The sequence below is a fragment of the Oncorhynchus mykiss genome, chromosome 3 (genome assembly GCF_057628025.1).
Source record: "Oncorhynchus mykiss isolate SJ-2025 chromosome 3, ASM5762802v1, whole genome shotgun sequence".
Lineage (NCBI taxonomy): Eukaryota > Metazoa > Chordata > Actinopteri > Salmoniformes > Salmonidae > Oncorhynchus > Oncorhynchus mykiss.
Window position 1 is genome coordinate 19,936,102 of NC_143024.1, and position 17,958 is coordinate 19,954,059.

Here is a 17,958-nt window from a genome sequence, read left to right on the forward strand (position 1 = left end):
CAATAGGTGACATCTTAGGTAGGTTCCATTGTACCTTGAGTCACCCTTTTATTTTTATTTTATTTTTATTTCACCTTTATTTAACCAGGTAGGCTAGTTGAGAACAAGTTCTCATTTACAACTGCGACCTGGCCAAGATAAAGCATAGCAGTGTGAGCAGACAACACAGAGTTACACATGGAGTAAACAATTAACAAGTCAATAACACAGTAGAAAACAAAGGGGGAGTCTATATACAATGTGTGCAAAAGGCATGAGGAGGTAGGCGAATAATTACAATTTTGCAGATTAACACTGGAGTGATAAATGATCAGATGGTCATGTACAGGTATATTGGTGTGCAAAAGAGCAGAAAAGTAAATAAATAAAAACAGTATGGGGATGAGGTAGGTGAAAATGGGTGGGCTATTTACCAATAGACTATGTACAGCTGCAGCGATCGGTTAGCTGCTCAGATAGCTGATGTTTGAAGTTGGTGAGGGAGATAAAAGTCTCCAACTTCAGCGATTTTTGCAATTCGTTCCAGTCACAGGCAGCAGAGTACTGGAACGAAAGGCGGCCAAATGAGGTGTTGGCTTTAGGGATGATCAGTGAGATACACCTGCTGGAGCGCGTGCTACGGATGGGTGTTGCCATCGTGACCAGTGAGCTGAGATAAGGCGGAGCTTTACCTAGCATGGACTTGTAGATGACCTGGAGCCAGTGGGTCTGGCGACGAATATGTAGAGAGGGCCAGCCGACTAGCGCATACAAGTCGCAGTGGTGGGTGGTATAAGGTGCTTCAGTGACAAAACGGATGGCACTGTGATAGACTGCATCCAGTTTGCTGAGTAGAGTGTTGGAAGCCATTTTGTAGATGACATCGCCGAAGTCGAGGATCGGTAGGATAGTCAGTTTTACTAGGGTAAGCTTGGCGGCGTGAGTGAAGGAGGCTTTGTTGCGGAATAGAAAGCCGACTCTTGATTTGATTTTCGATTGGAGATGTTTGATATGAGTCTGGAAGGAGAGTTTGCAGTCTAGCCAGACACCTAGGTACTTATAGATGTCCACATATTCTAGGTCGGAACCATCCAGGGTGGTGATGCTAGTCGGGCATGCGGGTGCAGGCAGCGATCGGTTGAAAAGCATGCATTTGGTTTTACTAGCGTTTAAGAGCAGTTGGAGGCCACGGAAGGAGTGTTGTATGGCATTGAAGCTTGTTTGGAGGTTAGATAGCACAGTGTCCAATGACGGGCCGAAAGTATATAGAATGGTGTCGTCTGCGTAGAGGTGGATCAGGGAATCGCCCACAGCAAGAGCAACATCATTGATGTATACAGAGAAAAGAGTCGGCCCGTGAATTGAACCCTGTGGCACCCCCATAGAGACTGCCAGAGGACCGGACAGCATGCCCTCCGATTTGACACACTGAACTCTGTCTGCAAAGTAATTGGTGAACCAGGCAAGGCAGTCATCCGAAAAACCGAGGCTACTGAGTCTGCCGATAAGAATATGGTGATTGACAGAGTCGAAAGCCTTGGCAAGGTCGATGAAGACGGCTGCACAGTACTGTCTTTTATCGATGGTGTAGGTAGCTAAAGAAGTCCCTGTTAGGCAAGTGGTATTTCTGTTTCAGCTGATCAAAAGACATAAGAACTCCCTCCTCGTAACAATGTTCCAGAAGAGTGGTACCCTTATCAGACCATGGTCTAAAGTTACTATTCTGGATAAACATAGGAATCAATCTATTGTTCCATAAAGGGGTTTTAGGGGAAAGAAATCCCCCTCGTCTGAACAACTCTGCAGTTTGCACCATGGGTTGTCTATGATGGTTTTTATAGATTTTCTGTCCCATTTGTAAAACAATTCTGCCCCAGTGTCATCATTTACCTCAAGCGTTTCAATGTTCAACCATGAGGGAGAGGGACCATTGTCAAACCTCTGAGCCAGAAACCTAGACTGTGCAGCCCAGTAGTACATTCTAAAATTGGGGAGGTCTAAGCCCCCTTGACTGTAATCAATGGTCAGTTTATCCAGGCCAACCCTAGGGTTTTTGCCGTGCCAGATATACCGTCTGGTCAGCTTGTCGAGAGAGGAAAAGAATGCTGCGGGCACAGGGGATAGTAAGTCCATCCATTTACAAAGGTCACCCTCCACCTTTTGCAACAAACTGGCCAGATTGAGTTCATAGAGGTTGTTCAGATTACCATCCACCATTATGCCCAAATATGTGAAGCCCATAGGCGACCATCTAAAAGGAAACTTGTGCTTGATGATATGATGGTCAAAGACAGACAACGGTAATATTTCGCTTTTATCAAAATTGACCTTATATCCAGAGAAAGAACTATAACACTGTAGTAGGATCTGCAAGTGAGAGAGGGAGTGTTCTGGGTTTGTTAGAAATAAGGTAAGGTCGTCCGCAAAGAGTGATCATTTATGGGTATGGGGGCCCACCTCAAAGCCATGTATGTCAGGGCACGTTCTAATAGCCTCAGCCAACGGTTCGATGGCAAAGAGGTGGGGGCTAATTGGGCAACCTTGTCTGTTCCCCCTATAAAGAGGGAAAGAGGAGGAAGAAATCCCATTGGTAGCAATCCTAGCTTTAGGAGATTTGTAGAGTGATTTGATCAAATTTACAAACACTGTACCTAAACCAAACTTTTCCAAGATGCGAGAGGTATGGCCATTCAACCCTATCAAAGGCCTTTTCAGCGTCGAGGGAGACTGCGACACTAGGTATTTTGTTTTTGTTAGCAAGGTGAATTATATCAAAGAACCTTCTGAGATTATTGGAGGACAATCTATTAATTATGAAGTCAGTCTGATCTGGGTTGATCAACAGGGGAAGACATGACTCCAGTCTCTTCGATAGCATCTTGGTGACCAGTTTACAATCTGGGGTAAGGAGAGAGATTGGTCTATAGGAGGCGCACTTTAGCGGGTTTTTCCCTTTCTTGTGGATTACAGTAATCACTGCTTGAGAGAAAGACTGGAAAGCAGTTGTCTTCCCTGGCCTTTTTAAGTACCTCCATAAGGTAGGGGACCAACAGCTCCCTAAATTCTTTATAGAACTCTGGAGGGAAGCCATCCTCCCCAGGAGATTTATTAGAAGATAAGGATTTAATGGCCTCCAACAATTCAGGAACTGAGAAGTGTTCACTCAGGCGCTCGTTGTCTTCCCCTGACAGGCATGGGAGGTTGAGAGAGGTGAGAAAGGAGTCGATCTCTAATAGATCATCGCTTGATTGGGAAGTGTAGAGGTCTTCATAGTATTTCTTAAAAGTATTATTACTTTCAGTAGGGTCTAAAGATCTCATTAGTAAGAGTTTCTATAGCAGTAATTGTCCTCTTACTTTCCTCTGCTTTCAGTTGCCATGCCAACACTTTGTGAGCTTTCTCTCCAAGCTCGTAATAACGCTGTTTTGATTTAGTGATGGCCCTCTCAGCTTGATATGTGTTCAGAATATTATATTTCAGTTTTTTATTTACCAAAAGCCTGTATAGATCTTTAGTCGGGCCTCTTTGGTAGGTTTTCTCTAGCTCAGAGATTTCAGATTCAAGGGCACTCAGTTCCGCACCGTGTTTTCTCTTCAGCCCTTTAGTATAGGAAATTATCTGTCCCCTCAGATAGGCCTTCAATGTCTCCCAAAGAATGAAACTGTCAGGAGCCGAGGGTTTGTTTGGCAAAGTAAAAATATTGATCTGCTCTTTGATGAATGCACAAAATTCAGGTTGCTTTAGGAGTGTAGAATTTAGTCTCCATCTCTATGCTCCATTTACCTTGGTATGAATGGAGATTGATAAGAGATTGTCACTAAGCAATCTGGGGAGATACTCAACATCTAATACTCTATGAAACAGTTGTCGATAGTAAAAAGTTATCTATGCGTGTGTGTCTCTTGTGTGGGTGTGAATAAAAAGAGTAGTCCCTATCCTGTGGGTGCAACTGTCTCCAGATATCTAGTAAATTGAGATCTTTCATGAATGACATAGTGAACTTGCCGGCTTTGGTAAGAAGTGAGTGTTTATCAGAGGACCTATCAAGAACTGTATCTAAACTAAAATTTAAATCTCCTCCAACCAGTAGCCATCCTGGTGGTGCTTGAGTGACCTGAAGGAAGACATTCTGAATAAACATATGGTCATCGAAGTTAGGAGCATAAATATTCAATAGGGTCCAAGAAAACATATGCCCCTTCACCAAAAACAAACCTGCCAGAGGGATCAGAGATAGTGTTGTTGACGCAGAAGGGGATGTGTCTACTTAGCAAAATTGCAGTTCCTCTTGCTTTGGAGTTAAAAGAGGACGCAAAAACTTGTCCTACCCATTCCCTCTTCAATTTCTTGTGTTCACTGGCTGTAAGATGCGTTTCTTGTAAAAACACAATGTCAGCCTTTAATTTCTTAAGGTATGTATAGACTCTTTTCCTTTTAATCGGGTTGTTAAGACCTTTTACGTTGAATGTGACATATTTTAGTGGATTAAGCATAGGATGGGTTTCAAATATGTAACTGAATGGAAATATATCATATGTAGATAGTTAGGAAATGTTTCAACTCTGGTTTGAACACAGAAGTGACCTATGTGTCCCACCCCACCCACCCCGATTGTCAGACTAAAACAACAATCCCAACAATCAAACATGAATACACTTGTAGAGATACGTTGCTGCTCGCTTTCCATCTTGATCTTACTAGCTAAACCTTGGCGTAAACTAAAACCTGCGAGCTCTCTAAGTTGAAAACAAACGTTGTGAATAGATATTTATGGCTGAATATTTACTGCCCACGGTAAGGGCTGCTTGAGCCCCTTTTCGAAAGATTAACATAAATGAGGAGGAAAGCAGTGGGCTTAAGCCCACTTATTGCTTCGCCCAGTGGATATGGACTAAACCAAAATGTACTCTCCTGTAAATGTAATGGAACTCACCCCGGAAAGATACGGTTAGTTGAAAATGTACAAATCAATTATAGTGACCGGGAGATACCAGCAGTTTGTCCGGATAAGAGAAAACAAACAAACTGCATTTTATCCCCCAGAGAGACTGTCCTGGCTCAGACGTTGTTCAGTTCTTTGAGAAAAGTGTGCACTTCTCTCGTGTGTTGAAGACATGGCTTCGGCCTTTGTACTGAACTTTCATCCGCGCAGGGTGGATGAGGTAGCCGGTGATGTTCTTCTCCTTCAGTGCTTTGGCGGCAGGTCTGAACTGCTTGTGAGGTCTTGAGAGATCCACGCTCATTTCCAGGAAAAGGCTGACCCTCTTGCCATCGATGGTGATGTCCCCTTTGGCTCTTGCGAGTTGCAGTATCTTCTCTCTGTCTTGGAAACGGAGGAACCTGATCAGGACGGTCCGTGGGGGCTCATTTGACCGGGGTTTCGGCGCTGATGTTCTGTGGGCGCGTTCGATTTCCAGTGGCTTGGTGAAGTTGATTATGCCTAGGACCTCCGGGATCCATTGAGTGAAGAAACGGACCGGGTCACGGCCCTCGCTGTCCTCTTTCAATCCCACCACACGGATATTACTACGTCTACTCTGGTTCTCCATCTGATTTACCTTGTTTTTGAGGTAGGCATTGTCCTTTTGCAGTTGTATCAAGACCTGGTCATGTCGAGTGATGGTATATTCAACTGTGCTAATGCGCAACTCTGCCTCAGTCGTTCTCAAAAAGAGATCATTCATGGAGGATTTCAGGTCGTCAATGGAAGAATGGAGTTCAGCCGATTTCTTATCAATTTTCATAGAAAGACCTTTGTTACCATCCTGAATTTCCCGGAGGAGAGTAGCCAGCATGTCGGCAGGCTCGCAAGAGGCTGCTGAGAGCAACAGTCTGGAACTGTCGTCTGAGTTATGAGGGCTAATGCTAATCTTGCTAGCTGTAGCGTTATCGTTATCTTGGGAATCAACTATGTTTTGGGCGTCCTTCTTGCCTCTCGGTCAGAGGTCCATCGATCTTTGGGAAGGTAAGTACTTGACAATTTATCAGCCGATGTTAGAATATTGTTTCAATGTTGTTATATAGGTAATCATAGAATAACTTTGAAGAGCTCGGTTTGTCAACGTCTGCTCAGCACCGCGGCATCACGTGCTCCGTCTCGTTTTTTGCCAATTTTAACCGCACACTTGTTGTTTGTGTACATGGATTTTATAATGTTGTATGTTTTACCCCCAACACCACTTTCCATCAATTTGTATAGCAGACCCTCATGCCAAATTGAGTCGAAGGCTTTTTTGAAATCAACAAAAAGCATGAGAAGACTTTGCCTTTGTTTTGGTTTGTTTGGTTGTCAATTAGGGTGTGCAGGGTGAATACATGGTCTGTTGTATGGTAATTTGGTAAAAGGCCAATTTGACATTTGCTCAGTACATTGTTTTCGTTGAGGAAATGTACGAATCTGCTGTTAATGATAATGCAGAGGATTTTCCCAAGGTTTCTGTTGACGCATATCCCACGGTAGTTATTGGGGTCAAATTTGTCTTCACGTTTGTGGATTGGGGTGATCAGTCCTTGGTTCTAAATATTGGGGAAGATGCCAGAGCTAAGGATGATGTTAAAGAGTTTTAGTACAGCCAATTGGAATTTGTTGTCTGTATATTTTATCATTTCATTGAGGATACCATCAACACCACATGCCTTTTTGGGTTGGAGGGTTTTTATTTTGTCCTGTAGCTCAGTCAAGGTAATTGGAGAATCCAGTGGGTTCTGGTAGTCTTTAATAGTTGATTCTAAGATTTGTATTTGATCCTGTATATGTTTTTGCTCTTTATTCTTTGTTATAGAGCCAAAAAGATTGGAGAAGTGGTTTACCCATATTTCTCCATTTTGGATAGATCATTCTTTGTGTTGTTATTTGTTTAGTGTTTTCCAATTTTCCCAGAAGTGGTTAGAGTCTATGGATTCTTCAATTACATTGAGCTGATTTCTGACATGGTGTTCCTTCTTTTTCCGTAGTGTATTTCTGTATTGTTTTAGTGATTCACCATAGTGAAGGCGTAGACTCAGGTTTTCCGGGTCTCTATGTTTTTGGTTGGACATGTTTCTCAATTTCTTTCTTAGATTTTTGCATTCTTCATCAAACCATTTGTCATTGTTGTTCATTTTCTTCAGTTTTCTATTTGAGATCTTTAGATTTGATAGGGAAGCTGAGAGGTCAAATATAATGTTAAGATTTTCTACTGCCAAGTGTACACCTTCACTATTACAGTGGAATGTTTTACCCAGGAAATTGTCTAAAAGGGATTGAATTTGTTGTTGCCTAATTGTTTTTTGGTAGGTTTCCAAACTGCATTCCTTCCATCTATAGCATTTCTTAATGTTACTCAGTTCCTTTGGCTTTGATGCCTCATGATTGAGTATTGCTTTGTTCAAGTAGACTGTGAATTTGCTGTGGTCTGATAGGGGTGTCAGTGGGATGACTGTGAACGCCCTGAGAGACTCTGGGTTGAGGTCAGTGATAAAGTAGTCTACAGTACTACTGCCAGGAGATGAGCTATAGGTGTACCTACCATAGGAGTCCCCTCGAAGCCTACAATTGACTATGTACATACCCAGCGTGCGACAGAGCTGCAGGAGTTGTGACCTGTTTTTGTTGGTTATGTTGTCATAGTTGTTCCTAGGGGGGCATATGGAGGAGGGAATGCTGTCACCTGCAAGCAGGTGTTTGTCCCCCTGTGTGCTGAGGGTGTCAGGTTCTTGTCCGGTTCTGGCATTTAGGTCGCCACAGACTAGTACATGTCCCTGGACGTGGAAATGATTGATTTCCCCCTCCAGGATGGAGAAGCTGTCTTCATTAAAGTATGGTGATTCTAGTGGGGGGATATAGGTAGCACACAGGAGGACATATTTCTCTGTTAAGATAATTTCCTTTTCAATTTCTAGCCAAATGTAAATGTTCCTGTTTTGATTAATTTAATGGAGTGAGTTAGGTCTGCTTTATACTAAATTAGCATAACCCCTGAGTCCCTTCCCTGTTTCACACCTGGTAGTTTGGTGGATGGGACTACCAGCGCTCTGTAACCTAGAGGGCAACCAGTGGGTCTGTCTCCTCTATACCAGGTTTCTTGCAGAATGACAATGTCTGTATTTCCGATTTCTTTGGTGAAGTCCGGGTTCCTGCTCTTTAGGCCAAAGGCAGATGACCTCAGGCCTTGGATATTTCAGGATGATATAGTGAAGGCTTTGTGTTCCATAAAGTGTCCAATGTTGTTGGTCGTGTGGTTTGGCCTCAGGCCAGTAAGTGTGAGCAGAGCCTGCTGAGCATCTGGTACATGCCATTGGCTTCGGCTAGTGTAAGAGTGGATGTTGGGCCTGTTTTCCCGCTCACTGCCTGGGCGTGTGTGACTTCCATGTTGAGGCCCTCTTTGCGGGGGTGGGTTGCATGGGGTGGGCAGGGGGCATAGGTCTGATCTGAGGGGGCCTAGATGGGGTGTGGGCATGGTTGACGTGGGGGAGTGTGGATGTGGCTGGGGGTGCTGTGGTCTGGATGTAAGTCCTCTTGGCGTGGGTCCTGGGGGGGGGGGGTCCCGCAGGTCTGGGAGAGTGTCTCGCTGGTCTGGGCTGGGTGTCTATTGATCTGTTGCTCCTGTGTGAAGTGTTGGGGATACGTTTGAGTGCAATGTCCTTTAGAGTCCGGGCGAAGATGGGCGCTGCTGCCTTGTAGAGGTGGACCTGGTCATAGAGGCTGTTCAAGTCCAGGGTGGAGTGGGGGGCCAGGAAAACATTTGGTTTTGAGGCACAGTCATGGGAAATTCTTGCTTTTACCCACTGTATTGTGCTAGGGTGGAAGTCTTTTCATGGTAGCAGGGTGGAGATAACCACTTGTGCGTTGGGGAAAGTAGAAGAAGCTTTTTCATTCACTCCCTTCAGTGCTGTGGCCACCCTTTCCTGCTGTGCTCTCAGGTTGTTTGTGCCTGTGTGTATTATTATGAGGCTGGGTGACCCTAGTTGGTCCTCAGACAGAAGGTCTAGGGCACGCTGGGTGTTTGGACACCAGAGTTTAGACACACTGTGTTTGGGAAAAAAAATTTTTTCTTGTATATATTTCCCATTTGAGTCCATAAGGAGAACAATCAGTGTCTTGTGTTTGTCCTCAGTGGGTGTGGGGGGGTTGTCAGAAGGGCTATCAGGGTGGCTGAGGGGTGCTCAGAGGGGTTGAGAGCCGCTGGGCTTGGGGTTCTTCATTTGTCTGTTCTGCTGTGATGTTGACGCTATGGTCAGGGTCTGGTGTGGACTGTTCTGCTGTGGTGTCGAGACTTTTGTCGGGTGCTGAGGTGGGCTGTTCTGCTGGCTTCTCTGTGGGGGTGGCCACATCTCTAGTGGGTTGTTCTCTGTCACACACCATCCCCCTCAACCTCTCCTCCAGCAGTCTGATCCTCTCCTCTAGTGTTCTGTTCTTCTCCTGCTCCTGCTCCTGTTGAAGTTGTCTCACCACTGTCTAGAGTGCAGATATGTCTCTCTCCACCTCCAGCTCTCCGGGTCTGGTTAAGAGAGTGTTGTTGTGCTGGACTGTTGTCTGGGTCTGTGCTGACTGGAATGTAATCACCTGCTGTTCCAGCTCCACCTGCCTTACCTCCAGCTGGGTAAATTGATCCTTCATTTCAATGAGAGGGTAGTACTCTGTGCTGGGAGGTTGACTTTCCGCTGGGGGTGGCTCGTCTGTGGGGTTATATAATGAAGAGGTCTGGTCTGACCAGCTCGGGGTGGGGGTATCTTTCTCAAGGGAGAGCTTCTCCTGCTGGGCTAATTCTTTGATTAGGTGAGAGTTCAGCTGAAACTGTTTGGGGTTACCCTGTACCATTACTGTTCCAGACTTATAGAGGTTTATATTAGCTGACTCAGAGTCCTCGTTGTCAAGTATCCTGAGTTTCCACCCCTCGTTAACACCCCCTCTCTTAACAAAGGGGTAGTGTGCTAATATAGCACTGTGCCATGCCAGGGGATGGTTTGTTTGGAAGATAAGGTTGCTGATGTTCCCATTTTTGTAATAGTCAGCAGAAAGTGTCTCTTGATTTTCCATAAGGAGCTTCATTTTGTAATCTTTTCTTGCCTTATCATTCTTTACATACACAGGGTACTGTATTTTAATTACCTCTGAAAGCAGGAGGCAGCTTCTAAGGCCTCTCCATTTGGTTGGAGTAGACTGTTTGACTCTCCTTCTATTGTTGGGCTAATGGACTTTGACACCTCTCACTTGACACGTCAGTGCTAATTGAAGCTGTATCAAGCTTGGCAGAATTATGTTAGAATTCAGTCCTTATAAAGTAATGTAGTGTATTTTTCTTCTTTGCTTTTGGAAATAAATATAGTTTCAGACTAAACATTACTCACTCAGTTCCAGGTTGGATGGTTTTTCAGGTTTCTGTTGTTTTCCAGAGAATTTGCTGTAGTAGTTGTAAACCTTCCAGGTGATTCTGTAATTCTATCCAAAATCAGGTTGTAGGTTTTGAGTTTTGATTTGAAGTGAAGGTTATGTTGTAGAGGGTAGCATCCTGTATATGTTCCTGACAAAAAATCTATCTTTTGATCATGACCTCTAGCCTACTCTGTCTCTCTGTCTCTCTCTCTCTCTCTCTCTCTCTCTCTCTCTCTCTCTCTCATATCTCTCTCTCATATCGCTCTCTCATACCTCTCTGTCTCTCTGTCTCTCTGTCTCTCTGTCTGTCTGTCTGTCTGTCTGTCTGTCTGTCTGTCTGTCTGTCTCTGTCTCTCTCCCTCATATCTCTCACTCTGTCTGTCTGTCTGTCTGTCTGTCTGTCTGTCTGTCTGTCTGTCTGTCTGTCTGTCTGTCTGTCTCTCTCTCTCTCTCTCTCTCGTATCTCTCTCTCTGTCTGCTTGTCTGTCTCTCATATATCTCTCTCTGTCTGCTTGTCTGTCTCTCTCATATCTCTCTCTGTCTGTCTCTCTCTCTCGCTCCCTCATATATCTCTGCCTGCCTGCCTGCCCGCCCGCCCATCTCTCTCTCTCTCTGTCTGCTTGTCTGTCTCTCATATATCTCTCTCTGTCTGCTTGTCTGTCTCTCTCATATCTCTCTCTGTCTGTCTCTCTCTCTCTCACTCATATCTCTGTCTGTCTCTCTCTCTCTCTCTCTCATATCTCTCTCTCTGTCTGTCTCTCTCTCTCATATCTCTCTCTCTCTCATATCTCTTCCTCGCTCTCTCTCTCTCTCATATCTCTCTCTCTCTCATATCTCTCTCTCTCTAGGAGAACCTGACATTGGTTCAGGGTTCAGGACACTTCTTGGTTCGTCTTCAGGACAGAGAGCTGGCCAACATCACTTACCTGGAGAACAGCAATGTTGTACAGGTGACACACACACACACACACACACACACACACACACACACACACACACACACCATTAACACACACACAAACTCACCATTAACACACATACACTGCCCATAGCCAAGTTCTGACTACGGTCCACAGAGTGCTGCTAAGTCAGGCTTGTGATGTCTCTTAGGTGTCTCCCCTGCGGCCCGGCCTCTCCTCCATCCTGGCCTATGATCTGTGTTTGACCTCTGCTGACCCTGCCGTGACCTCCATCTCCGTCTCTGACATCACTGACTTCCAGATAGATTTTGTTGACATTGTGAGTGTCCTCTCATTCTGTTGGATGAAGGAGAGTTGCTCTTTACAACCATGCTGGATTATAGGACACCACATTTGGTGTGTGTGTGTGTGTGTGTGTGTGTGTGTGTGTGTGTGTGTGTGTCAGGTGGAAGTGGACCACAGTGCTCTGGTTCGTGTGCGTGTTCTAGACTCTAACAGGCAACCGTTCCTACATCGTTACCTTCCTCTGATGCACCTCAAACTGACCCCCTCCTCACCCATCCTCACTGTGGAGTGAGTACCCGTGTGTGTGTGTACATTCTGTCTGTTATGTCCACATTCCTAAGAAACATTTCACTGGATAGAGATGTGTGAAATATTTAGTCAACCTGGTACATAAACGTGTGTGTGAGTAGGCCTGCAGGGCCGTTGGACAGCGTCTCCGTAGGTTACCGTGTGTCGGGTCATACAGTGGGAGTGGTCAGTCTTCACCTGTCTGCAGTGGACAGCAGTGGGAGTGTCCGGACTTCCTCTCACAAACAGCTACAGGTAGACAACCAATCATAACCCCAGCAGAGCAATGCACACAACACACCATAAAACTATAGTAAAGAGTCTGTATACAGTTCTGATGTACTGTCACAACACACCATACAACTATAGTATACAGTCCTGATGCACTGTCACAACACACCATACAACTATAGTATACAGTCTATACAGTCCTGATGTACTGTCACGACACACCATAAAACTATAGTATACAGTCTATACAGTCCAGATGTACTGTCACAACACACCATAAAACTATAGTACACAGTCTGTATACAGTCCTGATGTACTGTCACAACACACCATAAAACTATAGTACACAGTCTGTATACAGTCCTGATGTACTGTCACAACACACCATAAAACTATAGTACACAGTCTGTATACAGTCCAGATGTACTGTCACAACACACCATAAAACTATAGTACACAGTCTGTATACAGTCCAGATGAACTGTACATTGTTTTCATATGCAGGTCTACCCCAGATTCACCCTGCAGCCACGAAGTCTGGCACTGACACTGGGCAGCGTAGGACAGGTATCCAAATACACATTATCAGTGTTTCTAAAATGATGGTTCAGGATGAGCCACTGGTGGGTTTCTGGTCACGCTGACACATTGCAGAAATCACTCTGACATTTCCTAGTTGCTAAAATTCTAATAGTTCGTGTAATATCAGTTTATGTGCAAAACCAAGCAAGTATCGTGTGGAGAATCATTGTACCATCTAAACCCCTGTGAAATATATTTTACATAACTGAAATGTTTTATTTTCAGCTGTTTTAAAATGATGTACAAAACCGTAGGTAATAGATGAAAAAACAAAAGAATAGGAAGCATAGAATTAGCGCACATTGAACAGATCTACCCCATTTTAGACTGGCTTTCAATGAGAATGACAGATCTATTACACACATTTCTTTGTAAATTTGATCGTCACCCAAAAAATTACATATTGCAGCTTTAACTCTGACTCTAGGTTTCTGTTAGCTCTGACACTAGGTTTCTGTTTACTCTGACTCTAGGTTTCTGTTTACTCTGACTCTAGGTTTCTGTTAGCTCTGACTCTAGGTTTCTGTTAACTCTGACTCTAGGTTTCTGTTTACTCTGACTCTAGGTTTCTGTTTACTCTGACTCTAGGTTTCTGTTTACTCTGACTCTAGGTTTCTGTTAACTCTGACTCTAGGTTTCTGTTTACTCTGACTCTAGGTTTCTGTTAGCTCTGACACTAGGTTTCTGTTTACTCTGACTCTAGGTTTCTGTTAACTCTGACTCTAGGTTTCTGTTTACTCTGACTCTAGGTTTCTGTTAGCTCTGACTCTAGGTTTCTGTTAGCTCTGACTCTAGGTTTCTGTTTACTCTGACTCTAGGTTTCTGTTTACTCTGACTCTAGGTTTCTGTTTACTCTGACTCTAGGTTTCTGTTTACTCTGACTCTAGGTTTCTGTTTTCTCTGACTCTAGGTTTCTGTTTACTCTGACTCTAGGTTTCTGTTAACTCTGACTCTAGGTTTCTGTTTACTCTGACTCTAGGTTTCTGTTTTCTCTGACTCTAGGTTTCTGTTTTCTCTGACTCTAGGTTTCTGTTTTCTCTGACTCTAGGTTTCTGTTAGCTCTGACTCTAGGTTTCTGTTTTCTCTGACTCTAGGTTTCTGTTAACTCTGACTCTAGGTTTCTGTTTTCTCTGACTCTAGGTTTCTGTTTACTCTGACTCTAGGTTTCTGTTTTCTCTAACTCTAGGTTTCTGTTTTCTCTGACTCTAGGTTTCTGTTTTCTCTGACTAGGTTTCTGTTTTCTCTGACTCTAGGTTTCTGTTTTCTCTGACTCTAGGTTTCTGTTTTCTCTAACTCTAGGTTTCTGTTAGCTCTGACTCTAGGTTTCTGTTTTCTCTGACTCTAGGTTTCTGTTAGCTCTGACACTAGGTTTCTGTTTACTCTGACTCTAGGTTTCTGTTAACTCTGACTAGGTTTCTATTTACTCTGACTCTAGGTTTCTGTTTACTCTGACTCTAGGTTTCTGTTTTCTCTGACTCTAGGTTTCTGTTTTCTCTGACTCTAGGTTTCTGTTTTCTCTGACTCTAGGTTTCTGTTAACTCTGACTCTAGGTTTCTGTTAACTCTGACTCTAGGTTTCTGTTAGCTCTGACTAGGTTTCTGTCAACTCTGACTCTAGGTTTCTGTTTACCCTGACTCTAGGTTTCTGTTTACTCTGACTCTAGGTTTCTGTTTACTCTGACTCTAGGTTTCTGTTTTCTCTGACTCTACGTTTCTGTTTACTCTGACTCTAGGTTTCTGTTAGCTCTGACTCTAGGTTTCTGTTTACTCTGACTCTAGGTTTCTGTTAGCTCTGACACTAGGTTTCTGTTTACTCTGACTCTAGGTTTCTATTAGCTCTGACTCTAGGTTTCTGTTTACTCTGACTCTAGGTTTCTGTTAACTCTGACTCTAGGTTTCTGTTAGCTCTGACTAGGTTTCTGTCAACTCTGACTCTAGGTTTCTGTTAGCTCTGACTAGGTTTCTGTTTACTCTGACTCTAGGTTTCTATTAGCTCTGACTCTAGGTTTCTGTTTACTTTGACTCTAGGTTTCTGTTAGCTCTGTTTCTAGGTTTCTGGTCTTGAACAGTGTTTGATTCATCATTGGATCACATGACAATTCAAAAGGCTTTTAGAGATTCACAACAAAGTGAATATGATGCTGATGGAAGTCATGGTATTACTATCTACTGTGTCAATGTCATAACTCCCTCTCATACACTTACACACGCACACCTCTCTCAGGTGAAGTGGGAGGGCGGCCCCCACCCCCAGTCCAGTGTGGGCTTCTCTGTGAGTGACAGCCGCATCGCCACGGTGACCGAGACAGGATTGGTCCATGGAGTGGCAGTGGGCATGGTCAAACTCAGAGGGGCGTTGCAGACCGTCACTCAGGACACCGGAGCTCTGCTCACCTTCGCACAGGTACACACACACACACACACACACACACACACATATACTTTTGACTTGTTGATTATCTGGTTGTCTTTGTGTGTGTGTCAGGATGAGGTGGATGTGGAGGTGTTTAACCTGACAGGGGTCAGGATCCAGGGCCCTCTGGTCAAACTGTCTGTGGGCACTGAGGTAACAGTGTAGCTTGTTTCTGTGTAAGTTTGTACGGTATTTGGGTGCGTATGTGCATGTGGTTTAGTAACCCCAGTGTGTGTGTGTGTGTGCGTGCATTTAGATGCCAGTGTATGTGATGGGCAGTGACAATAGTCAGAACCCCTTTGCTCTGGGCAGTGTAGAGTCTGGTCTCTCCTTCCACTGGAATCTGGGCAAGCTTGGAGTACTGGAGATACAAACCCGACACACTCAGGTACGCTACACTTTGTCCCTGTACAGTGCCTTGCGAAAGTATTCGGCCCCCTTGAACTTTGCGACCTTTTGCCACATTTCAGGCTTCAAACATAAAGATATAAAACTGTATTTTTTTGTGAAGAATCAACAACAAGTGGGACACAATCATGAAGTGGAACAACATTGATTGGATATTTCAAACTATTTTAACAAATCAAAAACTGAAAAATTGGGCGTGCAAAATTATTCAGCCCCCTTAAGTTAATACTTTGTAGCGCCACCTTTTGCTGCGATTACAGCTGTAAGTCGCTTGGGGTATGTCTCTATCAGTTTTGCACATCGAGAGACTGAAATTTTTTCCCATTCCTCCTTGCAAAACAGCTCGAGCTCAGTGTGGTTGGATGGAGAGCATTTGTGAACAGCAGTTTTCAGTTCTTTCCACAGATTTTCGATTGGATTCAGGTCTGGACTTTGACTTGGCCATTCTAAAACCTGGATATGTTTATTTTTGAACCATTCCATTGTAGATTTTGCTTTATGTTTTGGATCAGTGTCTTGTTGGAAGACAAATCTCCGTCCCAGTCTCAGGTCTTTTGCAGACTGCATCAGGTTTTCTTCCAGAATGGTCCTGTATTTGGCTCCATCCATCTTCCCATCAATTTTAACCATCTTCCCTGTCCCTGCTGAAGAAAAGCAGGCCCAAACCATGATGCTGCCACCACCATGTTTGACAGTGGGGATGGTGTGTTCATAGGGATGAGCTGTGTTGCTTTCACGCCAAACATAACGTTTTGCATTGTTGCCAAAAAGTTCAATTTTGGTTTCATCTGACCAGAGCACCTTCTTCCACATGTTTGGTGTGTCTCCCAGGTGGCTTGTGGCAAACTTTAAACGACACTTTTTATGGATATCTTTAAGAAATGGCTTTCTTCTTGCCACTCTTCCATAAAGGCCAGATTTGTGCAATATACGACTGATTGTTGTCCTATGGACAGAGTCTCCCACCTCAGCTGTAGATCTCTGCAGTTCATCCAGAGTGACCATGGGCCTCTTGGCTGCATCTCTGATCAGTCTTCTCCTTGTATGAGCTGAAAGTTTAGAGGGACGGCCAGGTCTTGGTAGATGTGCAGTGGTCTGATACTCCTTCCATTTCAATATTATCGCTTGCACAGTGCTCCTTGGGATGTTTAAAGCTTGGGAAATCTTTTTGTATCCAAATCCGGCTTTAAACTTCTTCACAACAGTATCTCGGACCTGCCTGGTGTGTTCCTTGTTCTTCATGATGCTCTCTGCGCTTTTAACGGACCTCTGAGACTATCACAGTGCAGGTGCATTTATACGGAGACTTGATTACACACAGGTGGATTGTGTTTATCATCATTGGTCATTTAGGTCAACATTGGATCATTCAGAGATCCTCACTGAACTTCTGGAGAGAGTTTGCTGCACTGAAAGTAAAGGGGCTGAATAATTTTGCACGCCCAATTTTTCAGTTTTTGATTTGTTAGAAAAGTTTGAAATATCCAATAAATGTCGTTCCACTTCATAATTGTGTCCCACTTGTTGTTGATTCTTCACAAAAAAATACAGTTTTATATCTTTATGTTTGAAGCCTGAAATGTGGCAAAAGGTCGCAAAGTTCAAGGGGGCCGAATACTTTCGCAAGGCACTGTATATGTAGGTCAATGTGTGTCAAACCACTTGGATATGACTGTGTGTGTGTGTGTGTGTGTGTGTGTGTGTGTGTGTGTGTGTGTGTGTGTGTGTGTGTGTGTGTGTTAGGCGGGGGTGACTGTCTCTCCTGCCCATAGTTTCTCTGTGCTGGTGAGGGCATGGGCAGCGGGCAGGACCAGTTTGAGAGTGACAGTTCAGCTGGCCAATCACACGTCAGCCTCCCACCAGCAGCTTTCTGACGAGATACAGATACTGGTAAACACACTGGGTCCACCTCCTGCTTTTGAGACATTTGTTTATAGGTTGTTGTTGAGTAGTTTATGTCTGTGATATGATAACCTCTCCACTCTTTACTCCTTTCTACTCCTGTCCTGTCCTCTCCTCTCTAAGATATACCAGGAGATGCAACTGGCTGTAGGAACCTCCAGATCTCTCCTCTCTAGGTTGTACCAGGAGATGCAGCTGGCTGTAGGAACCTCCAGATGTCTCTTCTCTAAGGTATACCAGGAGATGCAGCTGGCTGTAGGAACCTCCAGATCTCTCTCCTCTCTAAGTTGTACCAGGAGATGCAACTGGCTGTAGGAACCTCCAGATCTCTCTCCTCTCTAAGTTGTACCAGGAGATGCAGTTGGCTGTAGGAACCTCCAGATCTCTCTCCTCTCTAAGTTGTACCAGGAGATGCAGCTGGCTGTAGGAACTTCCAGATCTCTCCTCTCTAAGTTGTACCAGGAGATGCAGCTTGCTGTAGGAACCTCCAGATCTCTCTCCTCTCTAAGTTGTACCAGGAGATGCAGCTGGCTGTAGGAACCTCCAGATCTCTCTCCTCTCTAATTTGTACCAGGAGATGCAGCTGGCTGTAGGAAC

General features: G+C 44.3%; 1 protein-coding gene across 1 annotated transcript in view; it reads left to right on the forward strand.

The window, feature by feature from the left end:
• Positions 1-17,958, forward strand: part of LOC110520846 (nuclear pore membrane glycoprotein 210) — a 65,666-nt gene that overhangs the window by 38,680 nt on the left and 9,028 nt on the right. Inside the window, exons 20-28 of the mRNA XM_021598276.3 lie at positions 11,182-11,283; positions 11,444-11,572; positions 11,699-11,826; positions 11,949-12,081; positions 12,562-12,624; positions 14,863-15,042; positions 15,124-15,204; positions 15,308-15,439; positions 17,203-17,349. Coding sequence (XP_021453951.3) covers positions 11,182-11,283; positions 11,444-11,572; positions 11,699-11,826; positions 11,949-12,081; positions 12,562-12,624; positions 14,863-15,042; positions 15,124-15,204; positions 15,308-15,439; positions 17,203-17,349 — 1,095 coding nt within the window. The remainder of the gene's footprint in view (positions 1-11,181; positions 11,284-11,443; positions 11,573-11,698; positions 11,827-11,948; positions 12,082-12,561; positions 12,625-14,862; positions 15,043-15,123; positions 15,205-15,307; positions 15,440-17,202; positions 17,350-17,958) is intronic.